The sequence below is a fragment of the Aspergillus neoniger genome (genome assembly GCF_003184625.1).
Source record: "Aspergillus neoniger CBS 115656 unplaced genomic scaffold BO87scaffold_17, whole genome shotgun sequence".
Lineage (NCBI taxonomy): Eukaryota > Fungi > Ascomycota > Eurotiomycetes > Eurotiales > Aspergillaceae > Aspergillus > Aspergillus neoniger.
In genome coordinates this window covers 366,986-385,619 of record NW_020291145.1, presented here as the reverse complement: position 1 = coordinate 385,619, position 18,634 = coordinate 366,986, and the positions used below count along the sequence as shown (strand labels likewise).

The window sequence follows — 18,634 nt, the reverse complement described above, 5'->3', positions numbered from 1 at the left end:
CTGCTATTGCCAGCATCGCCAACAGACAAATTGCTCAATAGCCACATCATCCACATCACCAACCAACCATGCATTTCCCCCTCCCCCTCCCCCTCCCCCTCCTCCTCCTCACAACACTAACCCTAACCACCACCACCACCACCGCCCAATACCTCAAAGACATCAACCCCATCGCCGTCGACTACCCCGTCCACGTCGACTTCGTCCCAGACTCCACCCACCTCGCCGACCTCGAATCCCCCAAACTATCCGAAGTCAACACCACCGTCTTCGAATGGTGGTACTTCGACGCCATCTCCTCCACTAACCCCAACGCCTCTATCGTCCTCACCTTCTTCACCACCACCGCTACTGCATTCCCTGCCGTCCCGCAAAACCTCTCCTCCGTCCTGCTCACCTACGTCTGGGCGACCTTGCCAAATGGCACCACTGTGTCTCAGAATATCGTCCCCATCGATGCGTCGGTGATGGGCGATCGGGATGTCAGTTCCGGGGGGTGGGAAGGCACGGGTGGTTGGGCGGGTAGGGAATCGGGGTATGAGGCGTGGGTGGGGTGGGAGGGAGGGAGGGTTAGTGGGAGGATGGTGTTTAGGGATGTGAGTATTCCTCTACAGGACAAGATAGATGTTGGACTGCTAATGATAATGGTGGTGAGGGTAGCTCGCTCCGCCACTTCTGCCCTGCTCGACGCCTCAGCAGACGAATCGGGCGTTGGGGATCGGTGAGGGTCTGGGATGGGTGAGTATGGTGCCGGATTCGCATGCTATGGTGGATTTGGTGGTCGATGGGGAGAAGGTGCAGTTTATGGGGTTTGGGTATCATGATAAGGTATTTTCCTCTTCTTTGTTTTCATCTTACGCTGTGTGTTGGTCTATCTCTGATAGGGTTAGAATTGGGGCAATCGCCCGTTCCAGAATACCGTCAAGAGATGGTCCTGGGGCCATGTGCATATTGGACAGTATGCGTTGGTGTGGTTGCAGTACACGCCTCGTACGGGGGCAGATAACTCCACCACGCCGATTGTGAGCGCCTATCTGGCCCGTGATGGGAAGGTCTTGCAGTCGGGCTGCCGTAACAGCATTATCAATATCATTGAGAGGATGACGGCGAGTAGCTACGGTGTGGATGTGGGGATGGACGATGTGGAGCTGCGGATCCAAGGGACTGTGGAAGTAGCTGGTGATGGGAAGAATTATTTCCGGTGGAATGGGGTTGTTTTCGGGACGGTTGAGGGTCAGAAACTGGATGGGGGAGTAGCTGTGTTTGAAGGGTTCAGGTTGTAGTAGTAGTAGTAGTTGTTTCAACAAGTTGTAGCTGGAATGGACACATTCGACTTGTCTATTTACAAGGTACCAGTACAGTACCTAACTATGGAGATGATCATTTCAACCACTCGTCCACCAACCCCCGATAATCCTCCATCCCATACGGCTCCAACCACTTCAAACTGCCTTTCCGTCGCCAATCCAGTCCCATATCCTGCAACAACAGATCAATATACGGCAACGTGTCAAACACGAAATCCGGATTTCTCTTCCCAAATCCCCCAGGACACCGATACTTCCCGAACTGCGTGTGTAGCGCCATCTCCCACACCACATCCCCGTCCACTTCATCCTCCGCCAACCCCTTCTTCACCTCCACCGGACACGTCTCCCTTGCCTTCACCCCAATCCCATCCCCCATAAACGCCGCCACCCACAGCGCCTGCACCTGCGCAATCAGCGGCGTATTCACCGTCATCGTCGTCCCCAGCACCGCCACCGACCTCTCCTTCAGAAATGCCGCCGGCACCATAAACCGCACCAACCGGAACGGATGCTTCGCAGTAGCCGGTGCCCCAGGAGCCAGGTGTTGATAATCCTCCTTCCCATTAACACCGACACTCAAACTCTCACGCAGCTTCGGGAACCGCGTTAGAATCTCCTGATCCGCCCGCTTCACCATCGGCGTACTCAAGTAATCCTCCGCCCACGGGAATCCCAACTCGCTCTCAATGCCCGCGGGTCTGAACTCCATATTGGGTTGGGCTTTCCACCCGGTAGCACAAATCAACCCTTCACTCTGAACAACCTCCCCAGACTTACCAAGACAGATACCTCCATCTTCAGTAAGCTTCACAATATCATCAATAACCAACCGTACCTTCCCCTCTTTAACAAGGGAGTAGAAATCATCCTCATAGTTCAGAATACTCAGTCCACTAGCAACCCAAAAGCAACTGTACCACGGCTTCAACTTCTTCGTCTCCTCGTGGCCGTCGTAGTTGTTTAATGTCAACAGGTCGTTCTCCAGCACCGCCCAGTACGCAGTCACGATCTTCCGGCCGAGCCAGGTACCATGTAGAAACTTCCGAATACGTGAACACCCGTCCGCATCGCCCCAGATACACGGCGAGAACCAGGTCAACAGCCGCGTGGTGAGAAGCTTCTCGAACCATTTCTTCAAGGGGGTAACGTACATCGGAGTCATCCACACCGGCCCGTGGCCTGTCGAGCGGATGATCCATGTGACGTTGGCGCCGGACGTCGCGGCGGCGTGCACGGCGTCCCAGGCGGATTTGGTACCGCCGTAGATGGTTACCTTTTTGTCCTTTTGGAAGAGGGTGGCTTGGTGGGGGAGGAGAGTGCCGGTGTGGGTGATGATGTGGGGGTAGGTTTCTTGTCCTGGGATGTGAGGGAGGAAGGGCTCGGAGGTCATTCCGGTTGCTAGCAACAGCTTTTTTGTACGGATTAGCTTCCTTTGGAGTTCGTCCGAGAAGGAAGAGAAGGGGGAGGTGCTGGTGGTGAGTGTCCAACCCCCGTCATTATCGTCGACGTGCTCGACGACTTCCACCTTCGTCTCGAGTCGGATCAGGTCCCGGATGTTGAAGTGGTCCACGTAGGCATTCAGGTACTTGTGTACCACGTGGCCCGGGATATGTTCGCCTTTCTTCACCCCGAATGTGGCGCTGTCCATGAGAAAGTCACTGTACTCGTAGGTGCCCAGCATGTTGTTGGTTTTGAGGCCCTGGTAGAGCCGGTGGGCGGCCCAGACGCCCCCGACGGTGGTGGCGCTGTCCAGCAGGAGGATGCGGGCGGTGGGGTGCACCTCGTGGTAGGTTTTGAGGGCGGAGAGACCAGACCATCCTTTTGCCAGAGTGTGTTAGTGTTGTGTGGTAGGAGGGTGAGGATGGGTAGATGGAGTGGCATTGACATTGGGGGCAAGGGAATGAGACGGGAAGGGGCATGCAAGGGATAGACGGAAGGATGAAAGATTGGAAGGATGAGTGGAAAATACCTGCTCCGACAATAACGAGATCGACGGATTCCATTTCCACAGACGACTCCATAGTGGATGGATGACGAATCCGTAGGTTTTGAATGGAGTGGAATTGAATTGAATGAAGAAGATTAGATAGATAGAAAGAAAGAAGGAAAGAAAGAAGAACGCTGTGAAGAGGAAGACAATGGCAAACAAAAGAATGCCAGTCGGTGAATTAAAAATAGACAATGTACTTTGTTGCTAATGTAACACAACCGCGCTCACAAGCATTTGCTCGAGTGGAGCAGCCACAACCAGCGATTTATAGTAACACAAACACCCAAGAAAAGAATGGGGAGACCAGACGAGAAGGGAGGAGGGGGGGGGGGTAATGACCGTTGGAAAGCCGCCGATCGCGGGTTTAAATCCCGTCGACACTCCCTGTCTTGGCTGCATGATGGAGTGAAGGGGGACTTGGATTTACTCCGTTACTAGTGGCGGACTGACGGGATCAGTGTCTGAAAACAGAGTAGTACAGTACGGACTACGGAGTACAGAGAGGAATGGGTTGGAGAAAAAATAAACAAGTAGGGACTAGATTGGTCTGCAGTTGAGACGGAAGATGATAGTTAGAGTTCCGAGGAAATTGCAGAGTCCTCAACTTAAGTACGGAGGACAAGGATGGGGGTGATACAGGCGCGTTCATTTGTTGGTTGATCGCAAGCGACGGCCGGCGCGGACACTAGTTTGGTGGTTGACAGTTAGGGTTATGAAAAGGCAGCTCCACCGGGATTTGGTCTCAATGTTCAGAGTTTGACCCGGTGATTCACTTGACAGGAATGACAGGATGTCAGCTTTGGTTGATTTCTGGGTCGTCAGAACTTTGTCTTAGACTTTAGTTATACGTAGTAAATTGACTTGACTTGTCAGTCAGCTCTTCACTGCCGCCCTGCCCTGCATCTCTATCTGATTAATGCGATAAACTCAATATTCAGATTCAATAGTTGATGCATACACCCGCATTATCGATATGTCATGCATCCTTTGCATCCTGCGACTCAATTTCTGGGTCTGTGCTGATCGGCTATCCGTAAATTTGTGCCAACTTGTGCTGTTGCCAAAGTACTAACTACCGATGCCTCCGTAATCCCCGCGCTGATCTCTGTCTCTATCCGGTAATCATAGCGTTCTTCCTTCTTCATCCTCATCTTCTTCCCATCTCCACTGCCCCGTCCACACCCACACAAATACACGAACTGGGCCATGGCTTTCCCCCCCCCGTCTCTTCCCGCGTAACGGCACACGGCCTGACCTTGTTTCTGGGCTGGGTCTAATGCTTAGTATAGTCTACTATGGCCTACCGGAAATTACAAGAACTGGTCCCCGTAGTTTCAGTATAGTCCACTGTGTGGCCCAGTCGCCTCCCTATCTTGCTTAAGTGCCACCAAACTACTGCATCGTACTTCGGGCTCTCCCCTGTCAGGAGACAGAATCCACCAGGGAGGAAGGAGACAAAAAAAAAGGGAGCCAGCACGGAACCACTCGCTTGGGTCGGATGTTTTGCCGGGTGGTAAATATGAACCGTGCGTGCCGACTGTCAACTGAGGCCAGTGCCAAAATTTAGAACAGGCAGGCAGACAAACAGACAGGCAATCAGTGACTGGGATGTTTGATGACTGGGGATATATTAATATGTAGTATACCCTCTTAGTCCCCTTCTCCTGATTGTCTTGTCTTTTGTAAACAGATCCACAGGTCCACTCCTTTCCACCACCCTCTCTTGCAACTTCTGTCAGTCAGTCAGTCAGTCATGGCAGGCGACGACTTCGCTGTCGAGGCGTTCACCCTCTTAGCTATCGCCATCGTCACGATAGCCATTCGCATCGTTGCACGATGGTTCACCGCCGGCTGGAAGAACTTTATGCTCGATGATTATTTGATGCCGTTGGCGGGGGTATGTGCCTGCCTCTCCCCGCCACCATTTCCCACGCCACTCCATGCTGATAAGACTGGTTCTATGACAGGTAGTATACGGTCTCGAAACAGGCGCCGCCTACTGTGTGAGCGCGTGGTGGAAAGGTCTCGCCAACAATGCCATGACGGACGCTGAGCGCGCCGCGCTCTCCCCTACTTCAGAGGAGTATCATTTGCGGGTTGGGGGATCCAAAACGCAGGTACTTGGGTGGTCGCTGTATACCACGTTGCTGTGGCTGCTGAAGTCGTGCATGGCGGTGTTTTATTCTCGATTGACGTATGCAGCCACCACACTCATCCATCCACCAATATCATACTAACAGTTCATAATGATAGGGCCGGCCTCATCAACATGCACATCCGTATCCGTATCGCATACTTCCTCATTGGAGCCACCTACATCGCCGTCATCATCAGCATCCTCGCAGGATGTCACCCTATCCAGAAGAACTGGCAGATCAACCCTAACCCGGGGAACTACTGCCAGCCGGCTGTCTCACACATCGACGTCTATGTGACAGTGGTGTTGAACGTCGCTACAGACGTGTATTTGATTTCCATCCCGACCCCTGTAAGTCGATGCATCCTTGTACCCTGTTCTCTCCATGACAAATAGTCCCAGCCAAGACTAACTATCGAATTATTTGGAATGCCTCAGATCCTGTTCAAAGCCCGTCTTCCCTGGCGCGAGAAACTCGAACTCCTTATCCTTTTCAGCGGTGGTACCTTTGTCATGGCTTGTGGTATCCTTCGCTGCGTATTGATCGTCACTGTATGTCCCCACCCCCCTTCCCTCCAAAAACAACAACCCACTAACCACCATGGTAATAATACAGGCCGGCGCCAACGGCGCCTCCCAAGCCGGCAGCTGGGCCTGCCGCGAGACTTTCGTAGCGGTGATAATCGGCAACGCGCCGATGATCTACCCAATGTGTCGCAGACTGGCCATGCGAGCAGGGTGGTACATGTCGACCAAGGGGACGAAGGGCAGTTCACAAAGTTATCCGTTATCGGATGGAGCGGCGCATTCGGGCACGGATAATAGTAAGAACAAGAGACGCAAGTTCAAGCATCCGCTGTCGTTGCCGGATACACAGTGGAATACGGTTAGTGATGAGCAGATGATGCTCCCGCCGGGGGAGTGGGAGGTTAGTCATGCTGCGAGGGATGGGGATGGGAGTGTGGTTGTTCCTGGGAATGGAGGGGTGTATGATGGGGGGTGGAAGGGGGGGAGAGAGACGGTCGTTTCGACGGCATAATATTTTATGTTTACTACTATTTCTTTTTTGGGTTTCTTTTGTTGGGAAGGGATAAAATATTATGGATATGGTATGGGTATGGTTGGTTATGATAATGGTATTCTCACACAACTTGTGCAATTGACTAGAAAGAAAGATGGTAGTGAGTAGTGAGCATCGCACACCGTAGATTATATATACCTCATGAGAGGATAAAGGAAGATCATTTCATCTCCTCAATCTCCGTCAGATCCTGCTTCTTCAAGGACGCCTTGACCGGATTCTTCTGCTGGAAGATAGCAGTCAACTCCTCCAGCGTGCGCTTACTCGTCTCCACAAACAGGAAGTAAATGACAATCACCTCCATCGTGTCCCAGAAGATAAACAGGAAGTAATACTTCCATCCGGCCTGCGTAAACGCAATTCCAGTGACGAACGTATTGTAGAACGACGCGATGTTGACGAAGAACTAGTGTCCCCGATTAGCACCCACTCTCACACACCTATATATATTCATGTAAGAAAGAGGGATTAAAACGTACGTTGTTCATCCCCATCCCCTTCGCCCGACTCTCATACCGCAAACACTCCACCGGATACATTGCCTGATTAGGAGTCCAGCCAGCCGAATAGATAAACCCAAAGAGATAAATCATCGCGATCTGTGCGCGCGCTGCAACTGCGCTCTTGGCAATGGGTGTGCCATCCGCTCCATCGACCACGTTCGTTGCGTTCAATGCAGTTACTATCGCGAATAATACCACCACGATACTCGTCGACACGAGAAGCTGTGTACGTCGGCCGATTCGGTCCGTGATGAGTGCTCCTGACACGGCGCCTAGGAATGAGACGACGTTCTGCACTCCTTGCAGCATCAGCTGCGTGTTGTTGTCTGTGATTCCGGCACCGCGGAGCATCTGCGGGTAGTAGTAGCTGACGGGGCCGTTGCCGGTCCATTGGCCGAAGAGGGCTATTCACTTATCAGTATGTTTTATATAAGGGATGGGGGAGGTGTGGAGATATACCCATAATGATAACCAGCATAGACCGATACCGCACTTCCCGGGTATTGAACAACTCGCGATAATCCCACCACCGCTTATCAGACCCCGTCTGGGAGATATCCTCAATCATCTCGCGGTACTCGAGCTGCACGATGGGGGCGTTCCTGTCCCCGTCGCCGTGGTAGTCGGCCAGGACTTGCAGCGCGGCGTCGTGTTTGTCTTGGGAGATGAGCCAGCGGGGACTCTACACACCAGCACGTTAGCATACTTTCCACATTCTAGAAGAGATGTAGTGGCGTGAACATACCTCGGCAATAAAAGGCACAAACACCAACACCAAACCCGAAAACACCATCTGCAACCAGATCGGGATCCGCCAACTCATCGTCCCCTCGATCTGACTCGTCCGCCACGGGATGAACGTCCCCGGGATACCGCCTCCGAACCACAACACATTGTATAGACCCGTCATGGCGCCACGGTATGCTGGATGCGCCATCTCCGATACGTATGCCGGTCCGGCTGTGGCGGAAATGGCGACGCCGAAACCGAGGATGAATCTTCCGCCCATGAATCCGCCGATGTTGTGGCAGGTTGCTTGTACGATGGTGCCGATGATGATGAAGAGGGAGCCGAGGGCCATGCCGACGCGGCGGCCTATGTTATTATTCAAGTGTTAGTGTGGTTCTGATGGGGTAGTAGACAGGCAAGGGGTGAGGTATACCCTTAAAGTCAGTAGCCGGGCCAGCTACGAACGATCCGACGATATTCCCGATGGTATAGATGGCGTAGACGATACCCGTGGACGGCGTGCCGCTGTTCGGGTCGAAGCCGAAGTAGTCTCGGTACTGGGCGTAGCTGTTGATGGAACCCATCAGGGATCCGTCGTAGCCGTTGATGCAGGAGTTGAGCATAGCGACGGCGATGCAGCAGTACAACTATCGACACACTATATTAGGATACGATAGAACGCTGGAAAAGAGGGCATACCTTGAGCATGCTCTTACTCCATAGCGACGGCTTCTGGAGACTCGTCGCCACAGCCAGAGCCGTGTCGCCCACCCCACCCTTGAGTTGGACATTGGGGTGGTCGGAGTCGTCGACGTGAGAGACGCTGGTGGTGGTTTTCTCAGCCATATCCACTCACTTGGTTGAGGTATTGATTAAGATATTGATGATCGGGATGAAAGTGGGAATAACACGGGGAACTCACCTCACATATATACTAATTAGAGAGTACTCAGTCGAGGCAGCCGGTGAGGCCAGGTAGAATGTATCGGATGCAACGGTAATATGGCCGAGGAGATGTGATAGGATCGGCTGATGCAGCAAGGGTGCAGCCCCGTATCCAAACGGGAATAGGGAATCCGGGGTAGGTTTGCCCTGTGGTGGAAGATGAATGGTTGGAGGGCAAATTGTTGGCGGGGGAGGCTGCTAACTACTGCACTAGTCGATACCTTTGATTTGATAGACCTTTAGCCACTACGAGCCAGCTCTAATTGACTCATCTAAACTAAGCTAACCTACTTTAATGACCCTCTGATCCTGTTCATGTAAGCGTTCTCAAATACCACGGAATACGGCCCGACGTGCCGCAGGCATGGGGATCCGGGGTAGAGAAATTAAAGTCAACCCTAAGCGAGGCACTCCGCAGCGCATGACCCATACGAGAGCTCGAATGAATCTGCCAATAGGCCATTCGATAATTTGCCTATAGCTGCAGTCTGGAATCAGTCAGACCACCCATATCGCGCGAGTTATTTCTCCACCCGCCACATGGAAAAAGCTGGAAACGAGGGCCGAATCGATTCGCCTCGGGCATCACTGCAGCCCAACCCGCACAGACCGGGTCAAACTCGATCTAGCCTGTTAGTAGACCCAGAACCAGACCCTTTTAGACGCAGGGTCCGAGCTAGATTCCACGTGTAATTACAGTTTACATCAATTGCTTAGTGCTGGCTTCTGTTATTCTTGTCTGTCTGTCTATCATGACTCATATTACACATAACAATAACATCTAGCTAGCTAGCTATACAGCTATCATACACTCACCCAACCAGTCCAGCCCCCAAACTCCAAGAAACCAAAACAAAGAAACTATGACAGAAACTCCCCCTTCTCCTCCGGACTAACATACAAACTCAACGTATAATACCTCCCCTCAATAATCTCACTCTCCCCAACCAACCCCCCAGCTAGCACCAACCTCGAACCCCCTCGAAACGGCATCGCCACCCACATCAACCTACCCTCGCGATCCGCCCCCATCCACGCCGTCTCCGTACACGACATACTACTCCCAAACAGCAGCGGATTGAACCCATTGCACACGGCCTCGGGGATATGCAGCACGTTCTCGAGCACGATGGTATGCGTATCGAACGGGTTATCGAGGCTGCGGACGACGGGGATCTCGACGGTTCCGATACCGGCCACTTCGAGCTCGTCCATCGGGTTGAAGATGTTGTTCTTGAGGTGCGCGGTCACAGGTCGGTAGGTTGTGAAGTGGGCGCGGTCGCGCGCGTAGTGCACGTTGCCTTGTACCACCATCCAGTCGTGGCAGATGCGTTGCGATGACGGGAGGTGCATCGCTTTGGTGCGTTTGCGGGGGGAGGTCGGTGGGCTGAGCGGGCGGGTGGTCATTTTGGTGCGGATTGATGGGCTGATGGGAGGGATAGAGTTGGTAAGGTGGTGTGAAGCTGTGCTGTTGCTGTATGGGTGTGAGCTGTGATGGTGTTAGTGGGTCAATTGATCTGTTTAGGGTGTGATTCAGGAAGAGACGTACTAGTTAATCGCGTAGGTGGTGGACGGACGGGTCAATGGGTTTATAATAGAAGTGAAAAGGGTACGAGATTGAGAAAGAGATCTCGTGAGATGCTGAGCTGAACCAGACTTGACGCGCCGAATGCGGAAGTCGGGCAATATATCGGGGCGGTGGCTGGTTTACCGCCTGCGCTAGCTGGTTTGGGTATGACGGGTTGCTATTTCGGGTAAGCGAGGTAATACGGGAGTTTGTTTCTCCGGTTGTCGCGCTCTGCCTAAAGGGGTTAAGCGTTCTGCAGTGAGCAATAATAAATAAGTAGGGAGAAGATGGTTATAGCTGACTACTAGACTACTGTTCACTAGTGTAAAGAAGGGGGATCTGCAGATTATCGCAATAGGTTTACCGCAGTTTGGGGAGACAGGATATTCTAGTCGCTTTGCCAGACCGCTATGGCCCGCTGAGGAACCTCTACATTTACAAGCCAATGGCAAATAGTGACAATTGCTCTCCACCAGCTGAATACGCTACGTCAAATGATATCAATTTGTTGAAGCAAGGAACAATGCAGCAAGAAGCTTGCTGCAAATGTTATTTGTGGCTCCTAAATCTTAGAAAACCTTAACCGTGAATATCCCATCATATCATCCATCATATATTCCAAGAAGCTTGAGTTTTTGACAAGGCTGATCATCGCGAAATGCTGAGTTCAGTCTTCGTTAGCATGGCGCACTTGCATTATCGATAACACCACTGCGGCTGAACAAGAGACAGGCTTACGTTCTCCTGCTAATGCGAGTCTCAAGTTTTGGCTTCTGGCAATTATCACATTTTCCTAGCCAAGGTTCTGCGAGCTGATAGTCCCAAGTGTTCCGAGGACAGGCTCTACCCTCTCGTTGTGCAGTTTCACAGCGTGTGAAACCAGCCTGGGCTAAATGTTTACATCCAAGGTGGCTGCGTACTGCAAAGGAGCACATCGTGCTAGTGTTTGTTGGGTGGTAGGTTCGTTGGAGAATCAAGTGCAGATATTGTAGTAGCGAAGGGTGAGAGTTTAATAGCGCCGGAGGGAAGAGGGACGTTGAGAGAAGTTAACGAGTAGGAAAAAGTTCAGAGTAAAAGCATGCCTGGAAGAGCCACTTTATACTGTATTGATAGAATTCTTCACTTCGTTTCTAGAACTATGTTAAACCGGGAGAAGCCGTGCACCTGTGGCAAAGAGCGACAAATCTTCCGTGCTGATTGACAAGCTTAACTACACAGCCCTGCTACAGAGCCTGAATCTGCAGTGATTGTCTGTTTGACAGGTACGCTAATACTTCATAGTCACTGTCCGAGAACATTCCCTACTGTTGTCTGCAATGTTGAGCGACTTTGATTGTAGCAAGCCAGATCCGAGAGTCAACTACTTATGTGAATCTAGAATCAGTATAGGAACTTACATTCTTACCGAGGCCATACTGGGATTTTCCTCTTATCAATACCAAGTGGTCAGTGAATGCGATGGTGTTATTTCTTCAAGAAGGCTTCTTTAGGGATAGCCTGTCAGTACGGTCAGTTACACGCCTACCAGAAATACCATCTCACATTCACTATCGCTTTCTTTTACTATTTCATCCCTAGTCTGATCCTTACTCCTCACAATCTACAGACATAGCCCGCAACCTCTTCTGCTCTCGTATCTCAGTTCTTAGCGATTCGCCATCTTAAGGGATCATGGAACCAACACCACCGGCTGATGCCAATACTACTCCAGTGCCTGCACTTGACCTGATCCTCGAAGATCAATGCCGTGATTTTTCAATAGCTGATGTAACCCACATCATCGTCAAGTGAGTAGGCTATGACCTTACTCCACAAGCAGCTGAAAGCATCATCCAACTAACCTCATCGCAAGACTTCCGTTGGGGATACTGAACTCGATCATGGAATCTTGTGCCGTGAGCAACAATCCAAACCAACCACGGCTCTTCAGGGAATTCATCGGAAAGGCAATATCGAAAGCTTTCTTTGGTGACGTGCAGCAACTGCAGTGCATGAAGTCTAAGCAGATCAGGAACGTGGAGTACGTTGGATACAGGAATGTGCAGAGAACAGGGACTCACATAGAAACTCCTCAAGTCATCGTGGTGGCTCTCTTGGAACCTGTTCCCGGCCAGAACTTGAAGGCGGTTTGGAAGCCTGCCCCAGAACTCACACCTGCAAAAATTCGAGAGCGTGAGTATCTGGCGCCGTGATGTTGAATTTATATGTTAACAGTGTGATTGAGCAGGGGCTAGATTAAGGGCTATGGAGAAGTCTGTCAGAGAACAGTACAGAAGATGGGGACTACACTTGGACTGATTTTTGTGGAAGCTGTGGTCCTTTCGGATCTTCGCAGGGTGGTCAAGCTGTACCACAGTAGAACGCAAATTACGACCACACAAGTTTCTACCGAGAAGATAGTGAAGGTGCGTATGCTTGAGAGCTAGGTTAGCACTAGGCGCTTCTAATTTGATTTCTAATACAACTATCGATCCTATTGCCCGTACCGAATACCTCAGATTTAACTGGCTTATGAACGGAACTCGTGTAGCACCAGGCCGTTGGGGTTTGCCCTACGATATGTAGCATTAAATCATACAGCTATGATATTATAATCAAACATCGGTTTAAGGCAGTGTAAATCATATCTCAATATATCACGTTACAAGGCGACGTGAGCCGGCGTGACCATGGCAGGGTACAGCATCCTTCCTCGCATAGCGCACTACGATGCGTTAGTCGCGATCCACCGATCTATGAAAGCATATTTCCCCATGTTTTCGGACTTTGTTGAACCGAGTCATGCATGACAGACCAGAAGGGCTGCATACTACAGTGCGGGGAAAGGTCTGTCCAGTCAGGCGCGAAAACTCAGTCCACCAATACAATGAAGCTCCTTGAACTTGAGCACGGTCGCCTCGGGGATAGCAATCCCACTTTGTTTGATACTTGGCAAGATAAGAGGAGAAGATGAAGATCCACCACTTCTATACGAGCAATAATGAACAAAATGCGTGCATGTCTTTTTTCTTTTCTTGTGACTCCAATTCTTGCTGCGGTGGGACCTGAATCCCTGGGGTCAGATATCTCCATTATACTTCATAATGATCTGTTAGGTGAGCATGAGCCAAAATATCAAGACGACAGGACGTATAACCCTTAAAAGAGGCAGATAGTCCACTGGCCAATTCAAGCGTCATAATTCTGGATGACAAGAATCTGGAGGTAGCGACCGAAGCCTGCAATGCGCTTGGGGAGTCACTCTGGGGCAGTGCTCCCTCGACACCTGCGGACCTCAAGGCTGACCTTGATTATCTTAAATACCGTGGCGACTACAAAAACAACCAGCAATTTTGGATATCCTCAGTGAACGGCACTGGTAGGACAATTGATCTGAAAGGAACTATTGCGACGGCAGAGAGCAACCATCTTTACCCTGTGCTTTGCACTCAGAGTGCTCCTTATTCGACAGAAGACTACCAGAACATAAGCAGTCAGTATCAAGTTACAGTGCATGCAAACAATGAATACCTAACAGGGTAAGATTCTCCTTTTCGCGAACCAAACATTAGCTCACAGGTTAGGTATCGCGATCATGTTATATTCCGGTTCATCGGTGTCCGCTTCGCTACCGAGAAAGAACGGTGGACCTATCCAGAACGATATACAGGCAGTGGAGGCAACATATCTGCTTTGAAGTATGGGTCCGTGTGTCAGCGCGATGCGAAGGGTAATGAAGAGAACTGTCTTATTCTGAATATCTGGACTCCTTACCTCCCTCGTCAGCCGGCGGAGAAGACGAAATTGAGACCAGTAGCATTTTGGATCCATGGCGGCGCCTTTACTGGCGGAAGCCCCGATGACCCTTACTACGACGGAGGAAACCTTGCTTCTAGAGGCGATGTCGTGGTGGTCGGGATCAGTTATCGACTCGGAACACTTGGCTTTCTCGCACTGAATGACGGGAAAACAAACGGCAACTTTGGCCTCGCTGATCAAATCGCCGCACTCGATTGGGTCCGCCAGAACATCGAAGCCTTTGGAGGTGACCCGGACCAGATCACCATTTTCGGTCAGTCTGCCGGAGCAGCCTCTGTGCGAGCGTTGCTGGCTTCGCCTAAAGCAAAAGGAAAGTTCAGCCGCGCTATCATGCAAAGCAACCTCGGGGGCCTTGCGTATGGCACCACCTACTCCCGGTACTATACCATTGATGAGGAGATGGATGTAGCCGGTAATGCCATCCTGGAAGAAACTAACTGCACTTCTGCGACATTGCCTGTGGACTGTCTCAGAAACTATACCGCCAGTGCCATTACCGATTTGTCGACCACAGCGCGATACCTCGTCGTTGACGGGACGTATCTGACTAGCCCTAAGCTCGACCTCAGCAGCTCCACAGAAGCATCGCGTGTACCTGTTATGATGGGCATCATGCGCGATGACGGCGCCCAGTTTATCAGCTATCCAAATGCCAGCGAGAGTATCGACACTTTTCTAACTGAGAATGACCTGCCCGCGTCTGTCCTTGCGAGCGGCCTTTTTCCTCTAGCCACTGGCCCTAATGCCACACTGGACGTGTTCAACACCTCGGCTCGTGTGGCAACTGACGGTATGTTTCGATGCATCGATGAAGCAACAGGCTATGCAGGCGTCGTCAACAACATATTACCTGAGGTATACTTCTATGAGTTCAACCGGTCCTATGAGCTCGAGGGTCAAGTATATAACGGTCGAGTATGCTATGCTCCCCAGATGGCAGAGTATCCAAACGGTGACCCGAATCTGGAGTATTGGAAGTGTCATTCCGGAGATCTGTACTATGTCTTTGGGAATCTGCAGCGCTTGAATCAGCCATTCAGGGATGAGTATGAGTTGCCGTTTGAGCAGTATGTACTGGATACCTGGGCCAGTTTCGTTCGTACTGGTAGTCCAAATCCTGATCCGGAGCTGTTGAGAGCTAGGGGCTATGTGAATACCACCCGGGCTGTGGAGGAAAGTGGTGCGTGGCGACCATTGCGAGAGGGGGACTATAGTTTGAGAAGAATGCAGTGGCCTCCGTATCAGACTACATTTAATGAGGTGGAGCAGTGTACTGCGTTGGATTTGCCGCTGAATTACTATGTGTGAATGTGGTAGAGTGATCATGGTCTTTGACGACGGGGAAGATTCCTTGTAGGCCAAGGATGGCTGCCTAAGGAAGATCAGTCAGACAGCAAAGGTTTCAGGCTCCTGGGCATTTCCTTGCAAATATAGGAGATCTCCCATGTAAAATGATAGTCCTGGATCCACCGGAAAACCTATATAAAGGGGCTCGAGCATTGCCTTATACCTCGTCTTTACTTCCCTGTCCACCCCAGAAAAGCCAAGGGGGGTGGAAAGAAGGGTTGAGGCGACAAACCATACGTCTCGTATCAATATATATATTGCAGTGATGATGAATTAGTACATCAAGGTCACCATCCAGCTCTGTAGAATTGTTGTTCTCACAAGACAGTTGTGGAGCTGGGGAATACCAGATGATATATTTTCATCTTACCACATCACACGTAAGACAAGGTGTTAATCCTGAAAGAGCTTGTCATGTGTACGACGACAGCGCTGTACAAGCAAAGAATAATCATGAATTCTCTAGTTACCGAGCATGATGACCATGATATCCTAATCACTACCAATGCCATAAACATACTGTATATGACGGGCTGGCAGGACATCAACGCTCAACGCTACGCTCAGCGAAAGAAAAGAGCTTACACGCCAGACCTGACTAAAACAATGTCAAGTTCCCAGTTCGGGTACATAATGTGTGGATGCTCGCATTCGATGACGCCAATGTCCTCAGTCATTTTGCTTGTAAGCATGCGATGTGCGATTCAGCAGCACCAAGGACACGAGCTATATATTATGTTTCTGATTCATAACGGCACAACCATCGTCTCCCCTATTGATTGGCTCGAGGTAATCGTATCCTCGGAAGAATTTATTCGGAATAACTGCAAACGGGCAACATCCCCTTCCTAAGGACGCAGGCTTGGTACTGGAACTGTTTATGGTCCAGGCTATACGTGTTGATTGGCTTTCCAGTTTGTTCTCAAGGCAGAGTACGACACGTCTGACCACTTAATATTATTGTGGCTGCCGGTTTGTTCAGGCAATCTTTTTGGTTGGGCAACATTATTTTCTTCTCACGGATGACCCCAGTCAGAGACTACCTGGCCTATTTGAATGGAAATGCACTATGATCATCACTACAGGCATCTCATTCGGGGCATTGTCTCTCCTTCCTCAACTGGCAAGCTAACAAGAGAAACCCAGCGTATTGTCCTGCGCAGAGTGGAAAGCCATGGACAATCGAGGGAGATTTCCGGCTCAGCTTGCTGTAAAGTTTCTGTGACTTGCTGAACATTTTTGGCAAATACCTTTACTACGCAGCTCTTGCGGGCTACTCTGGCACTGCTGCGATTGCACTCGGCTGGGCTGCTGTTGTTGCGGATGCGGATGAGATTTTATGCCATCATGGAAGCAACCAATCTTCTGTCTGCTTTTGACGACACTGAAGCTTTTCCTACGACCTGGGGGATAGGAACGAGCTGAAACAAGAACTCAATAGACACCATATATGGGTATTCAGGAGGTCATCGATGATATGACTGCGTGGGGCTCCCTATTTACATATCTGGACAGAGAGATACATCACCCATTGAGGTACGTCGGTATTCCGAAGTAACAAATGTCTCATCGGATACCGCAGATTAAGTGCCTTGGTCTTCGCTGTCTGTGATGTCACCAACAGTTCAGGGGGTGTATAGAATCCAGAGGACGTCCACTACTAGCTTAGGCTGTTACGACAACATCACTAACATTATGCCATTGCCCTACTCTGGACTTGCAAGCGAATCCATTGTGCTCTTTGTCGTATTCCATGCAACGTGCTGCTGCACTTATATTGAACACCGCCACCAGTTCAACACCTGTGTCTGTGTCGGTGGACCATTATTAGGGGCTGTTAAGATACTTCTCGGACAATACAATGCTGAGAAGCAATCCCTGCTGTCCTCATGGCCCTGTAAAGCGTACATGGTCATCGAAGACAGATTCGGGTTTTTGAGGAGCTGAACAGCAGTGTAAGGGGTACACAAATCCTAAGCAAGAGCGATGCAGAGGTGCTGCCGCGGTATATATTCCGCAGGGGTGACTTGCGGTGCGCTCCGTATGAAAATCGCATGGCTACCGGATGCCTTATTGTCTGTTTAGAGAAATGAGACGATCTCAAGAATTGTCGCTTGTCGGTGGATATATATTATAGTGCTTACTTGAGAGCTTGAATCCATCCATAATGGTCTCCCCCAAAAGATTGATACCGATCAGCCAAGGTTCCTTTCAACGAAGACATGGTGTACTTTCTGAAAGTCAGCACTGTCCACACAATGTCATTGCTAGGCTCAAGTTTGATGGCTCACGAAGAGGATCCAAGGCCGGTAGGAGAGCAGGCGCAGACAACGATCTTTTGCATCAGCGAACCAACTTGAATAATTTTTTATATAAACTCCTGGTTAACAGGTGCTGATACCCATGTAATAGTACAAACATTACAATCACAACATCCACGTAGACCCAATCACAGCATCTATTAGCACTAAAATTATCATCCTCTCTCCATATTCTCACACTCCCAGATCCGTAGATACTTCCAACTACCTTCCAAGCAATCCCCCGTGAAAAGTAATCACTTCCTCCACCCCACCCACCTCCCCTCCCTCGGCATAACCCCATTTCCATCCCCATCCCCATCCCCTTCACCCCCCCAACCACCACCACCACCACCAACATCCACCCCCAACACATCCAACATCCTCCCAACACTATGCCCCACCACATCCTCAATCCCCTCCGGCCTCGTATAAAACCCCGGCACGGGCGGAAAAATCACCACCCCCAGTTTCGCCAACGCGAGCATATTCTCCAGATGAATCACACTCAACGGCGTCTCCCTCACCATGAGCACCAATTTCCGTCCCTCCTTAATACACACGTCCGCAGACCTAGAGATCAAATCCTCGCCGTAGCCCATGCGTATCGCGGCGAGGGTCTTCATGCTGCACGGCGCGATGATCATTCCGTCTACTGGGTAGCTTCCGCTGCTAATGGGGGCGGCGAGGTCGCGCGGTGAGTGGGTGTGTGTTGCTAGGGAGGTGAGGTAGGGAAGGGTGTGTTGGGGACATTCGTAGCGGAGGGTTGGGAGGGCCCATTTGGAGAGGATTAGGTGCGTTTCGATGCCCAGGTTGTGTAGGGTTTGGAGCGTGCGGATGCCGTAGATGGAGCCGGTGGCGCCGGTTAGGGCGAGGATGAGGCGGTTGTGTCGGAGGTGGGGTTGGGATGGGGGATAGGGGGGTTTG

At 50.8% G+C, this 18,634-nt stretch overlaps 7 protein-coding genes across 7 annotated transcripts; 3 read left to right on the top strand and 4 right to left on the bottom strand.

Moving 5' to 3' along the window:
* Window positions 1-68: 68 nt before the first annotated feature.
* On the top strand, window positions 69-1,332 carry BO87DRAFT_436653 (uncharacterized protein; the record flags this gene model as incomplete). Its single annotated transcript, XM_025627834.1, has 3 exons — window positions 69-596; window positions 661-828; window positions 891-1,332. 3 exons carry the CDS (start codon window positions 69-71, stop codon window positions 1,281-1,283), a joined length of 1,089 nt encoding a protein of 362 aa, XP_025479498.1. The 3' UTR covers window positions 1,284-1,332.
* BO87DRAFT_376826 (flavin-binding monooxygenase-like protein) lies at window positions 1,273-3,607 on the bottom strand. The gene is made up of 2 exons (XM_025623403.1): window positions 3,280-3,607; window positions 1,273-3,128 (listed from the first exon to the last, which is right to left on the bottom strand). The coding sequence occupies exons 1-2, from the start codon at window positions 3,329-3,331 to the stop codon at window positions 1,381-1,383; spliced, it is 1,800 nt and encodes a 599-aa protein (XP_025479497.1). The 5' UTR covers window positions 3,332-3,607; the 3' UTR covers window positions 1,273-1,380.
* A 1,391-nt stretch (window positions 3,608-4,998) lies between these two features.
* Window positions 4,999-6,476, top strand: BO87DRAFT_459321 (uncharacterized protein; the record flags this gene model as incomplete). The annotated part of the gene is made up of 5 exons (XM_025628953.1): window positions 4,999-5,197; window positions 5,268-5,494; window positions 5,554-5,788; window positions 5,876-5,989; window positions 6,054-6,476. Exons 1-5 carry the CDS (start codon window positions 5,054-5,056, stop codon window positions 6,474-6,476), a joined length of 1,143 nt encoding a protein of 380 aa, XP_025479496.1. The 5' UTR covers window positions 4,999-5,053.
* An 81-nt stretch (window positions 6,477-6,557) lies between these two features.
* Window positions 6,558-8,664, bottom strand: BO87DRAFT_376824 (putative MFS lactose permease). The gene is made up of 6 exons (XM_025623402.1): window positions 8,450-8,664; window positions 8,184-8,397; window positions 7,767-8,116; window positions 7,481-7,703; window positions 6,998-7,425; window positions 6,558-6,924 (listed from the first exon to the last, which is right to left on the bottom strand). Exons 1-6 carry the CDS (start codon window positions 8,594-8,596, stop codon window positions 6,679-6,681), a joined length of 1,608 nt encoding a protein of 535 aa, XP_025479495.1. The 5' UTR covers window positions 8,597-8,664; the 3' UTR covers window positions 6,558-6,678.
* A 774-nt stretch (window positions 8,665-9,438) lies between these two features.
* Window positions 9,439-10,330, bottom strand: BO87DRAFT_335167 (uncharacterized protein). The gene is made up of 2 exons (XM_025620478.1): window positions 10,245-10,330; window positions 9,439-10,184 (listed from the first exon to the last, which is right to left on the bottom strand). The coding sequence occupies exon 2, from the start codon at window positions 10,100-10,102 to the stop codon at window positions 9,557-9,559; it is 546 nt and encodes a 181-aa protein (XP_025479494.1). The 5' UTR covers window positions 10,103-10,184; window positions 10,245-10,330; the 3' UTR covers window positions 9,439-9,556.
* Window positions 10,331-13,193: 2,863 nt separating this feature from the next.
* BO87DRAFT_436642 (cholinesterase) lies at window positions 13,194-15,368 on the top strand (the record flags this gene model as incomplete). The annotated part of the gene is made up of 3 exons (XM_025627833.1): window positions 13,194-13,357; window positions 13,408-13,780; window positions 13,826-15,368. Exons 1-3 carry the CDS (start codon window positions 13,243-13,245, stop codon window positions 15,366-15,368), a joined length of 2,031 nt encoding a protein of 676 aa, XP_025479493.1. The 5' UTR covers window positions 13,194-13,242.
* A 2,698-nt stretch (window positions 15,369-18,066) lies between these two features.
* Window positions 18,067-18,600, bottom strand: BO87DRAFT_268885 (UbiX family flavin prenyltransferase; the record flags this gene model as incomplete). Its single annotated transcript, XM_025618902.1, has 1 exon — window positions 18,067-18,600. A coding segment is annotated over one exon (534 nt), but the record flags the coding sequence as incomplete, so codon positions are not given.
* Window positions 18,601-18,634: the final 34 nt, after the last annotated feature.

What these genes read in the sequence shown, in the direction of transcription:
- BO87DRAFT_376824 (XM_025623402.1), bottom strand. Translation starts at nt 8,596, where the DNA reads ATGGCTGAGAAAACCACCACCAGCGTCTCTCACGTCGACGACTCCGAC. An exon ending in TATGCTGGTTATCATTATGG is followed by an intron (nt 7,426 to 7,480) that starts GTATATCTCCAC and finishes ATAAGTGAATAG; the next exon opens with CCCTCTTCGGCCAATGGACC. An exon ending in AGGGGATGGGGATGAACAAC is followed by an intron (nt 6,925 to 6,997) that starts GTACGTTTTAAT and finishes CGGGGACACTAG; the next exon opens with TTCTTCGTCAACATCGCGTC.
- BO87DRAFT_335167 (XM_025620478.1), bottom strand. Translation starts at nt 10,102, where the DNA reads ATGACCACCCGCCCGCTCAGCCCACCGACCTCCCCCCGCAAACGCACC.
- BO87DRAFT_376826 (XM_025623403.1), bottom strand. Translation starts at nt 3,331, where the DNA reads ATGGAGTCGTCTGTGGAAATGGAATCCGTCGATCTCGTTATTGTCGGA. An exon ending in TCTCGTTATTGTCGGAGCAG is followed by an intron (nt 3,129 to 3,279) that starts GTATTTTCCACT and finishes CTCTGGCAAAAG; the next exon opens with GATGGTCTGGTCTCTCCGCC.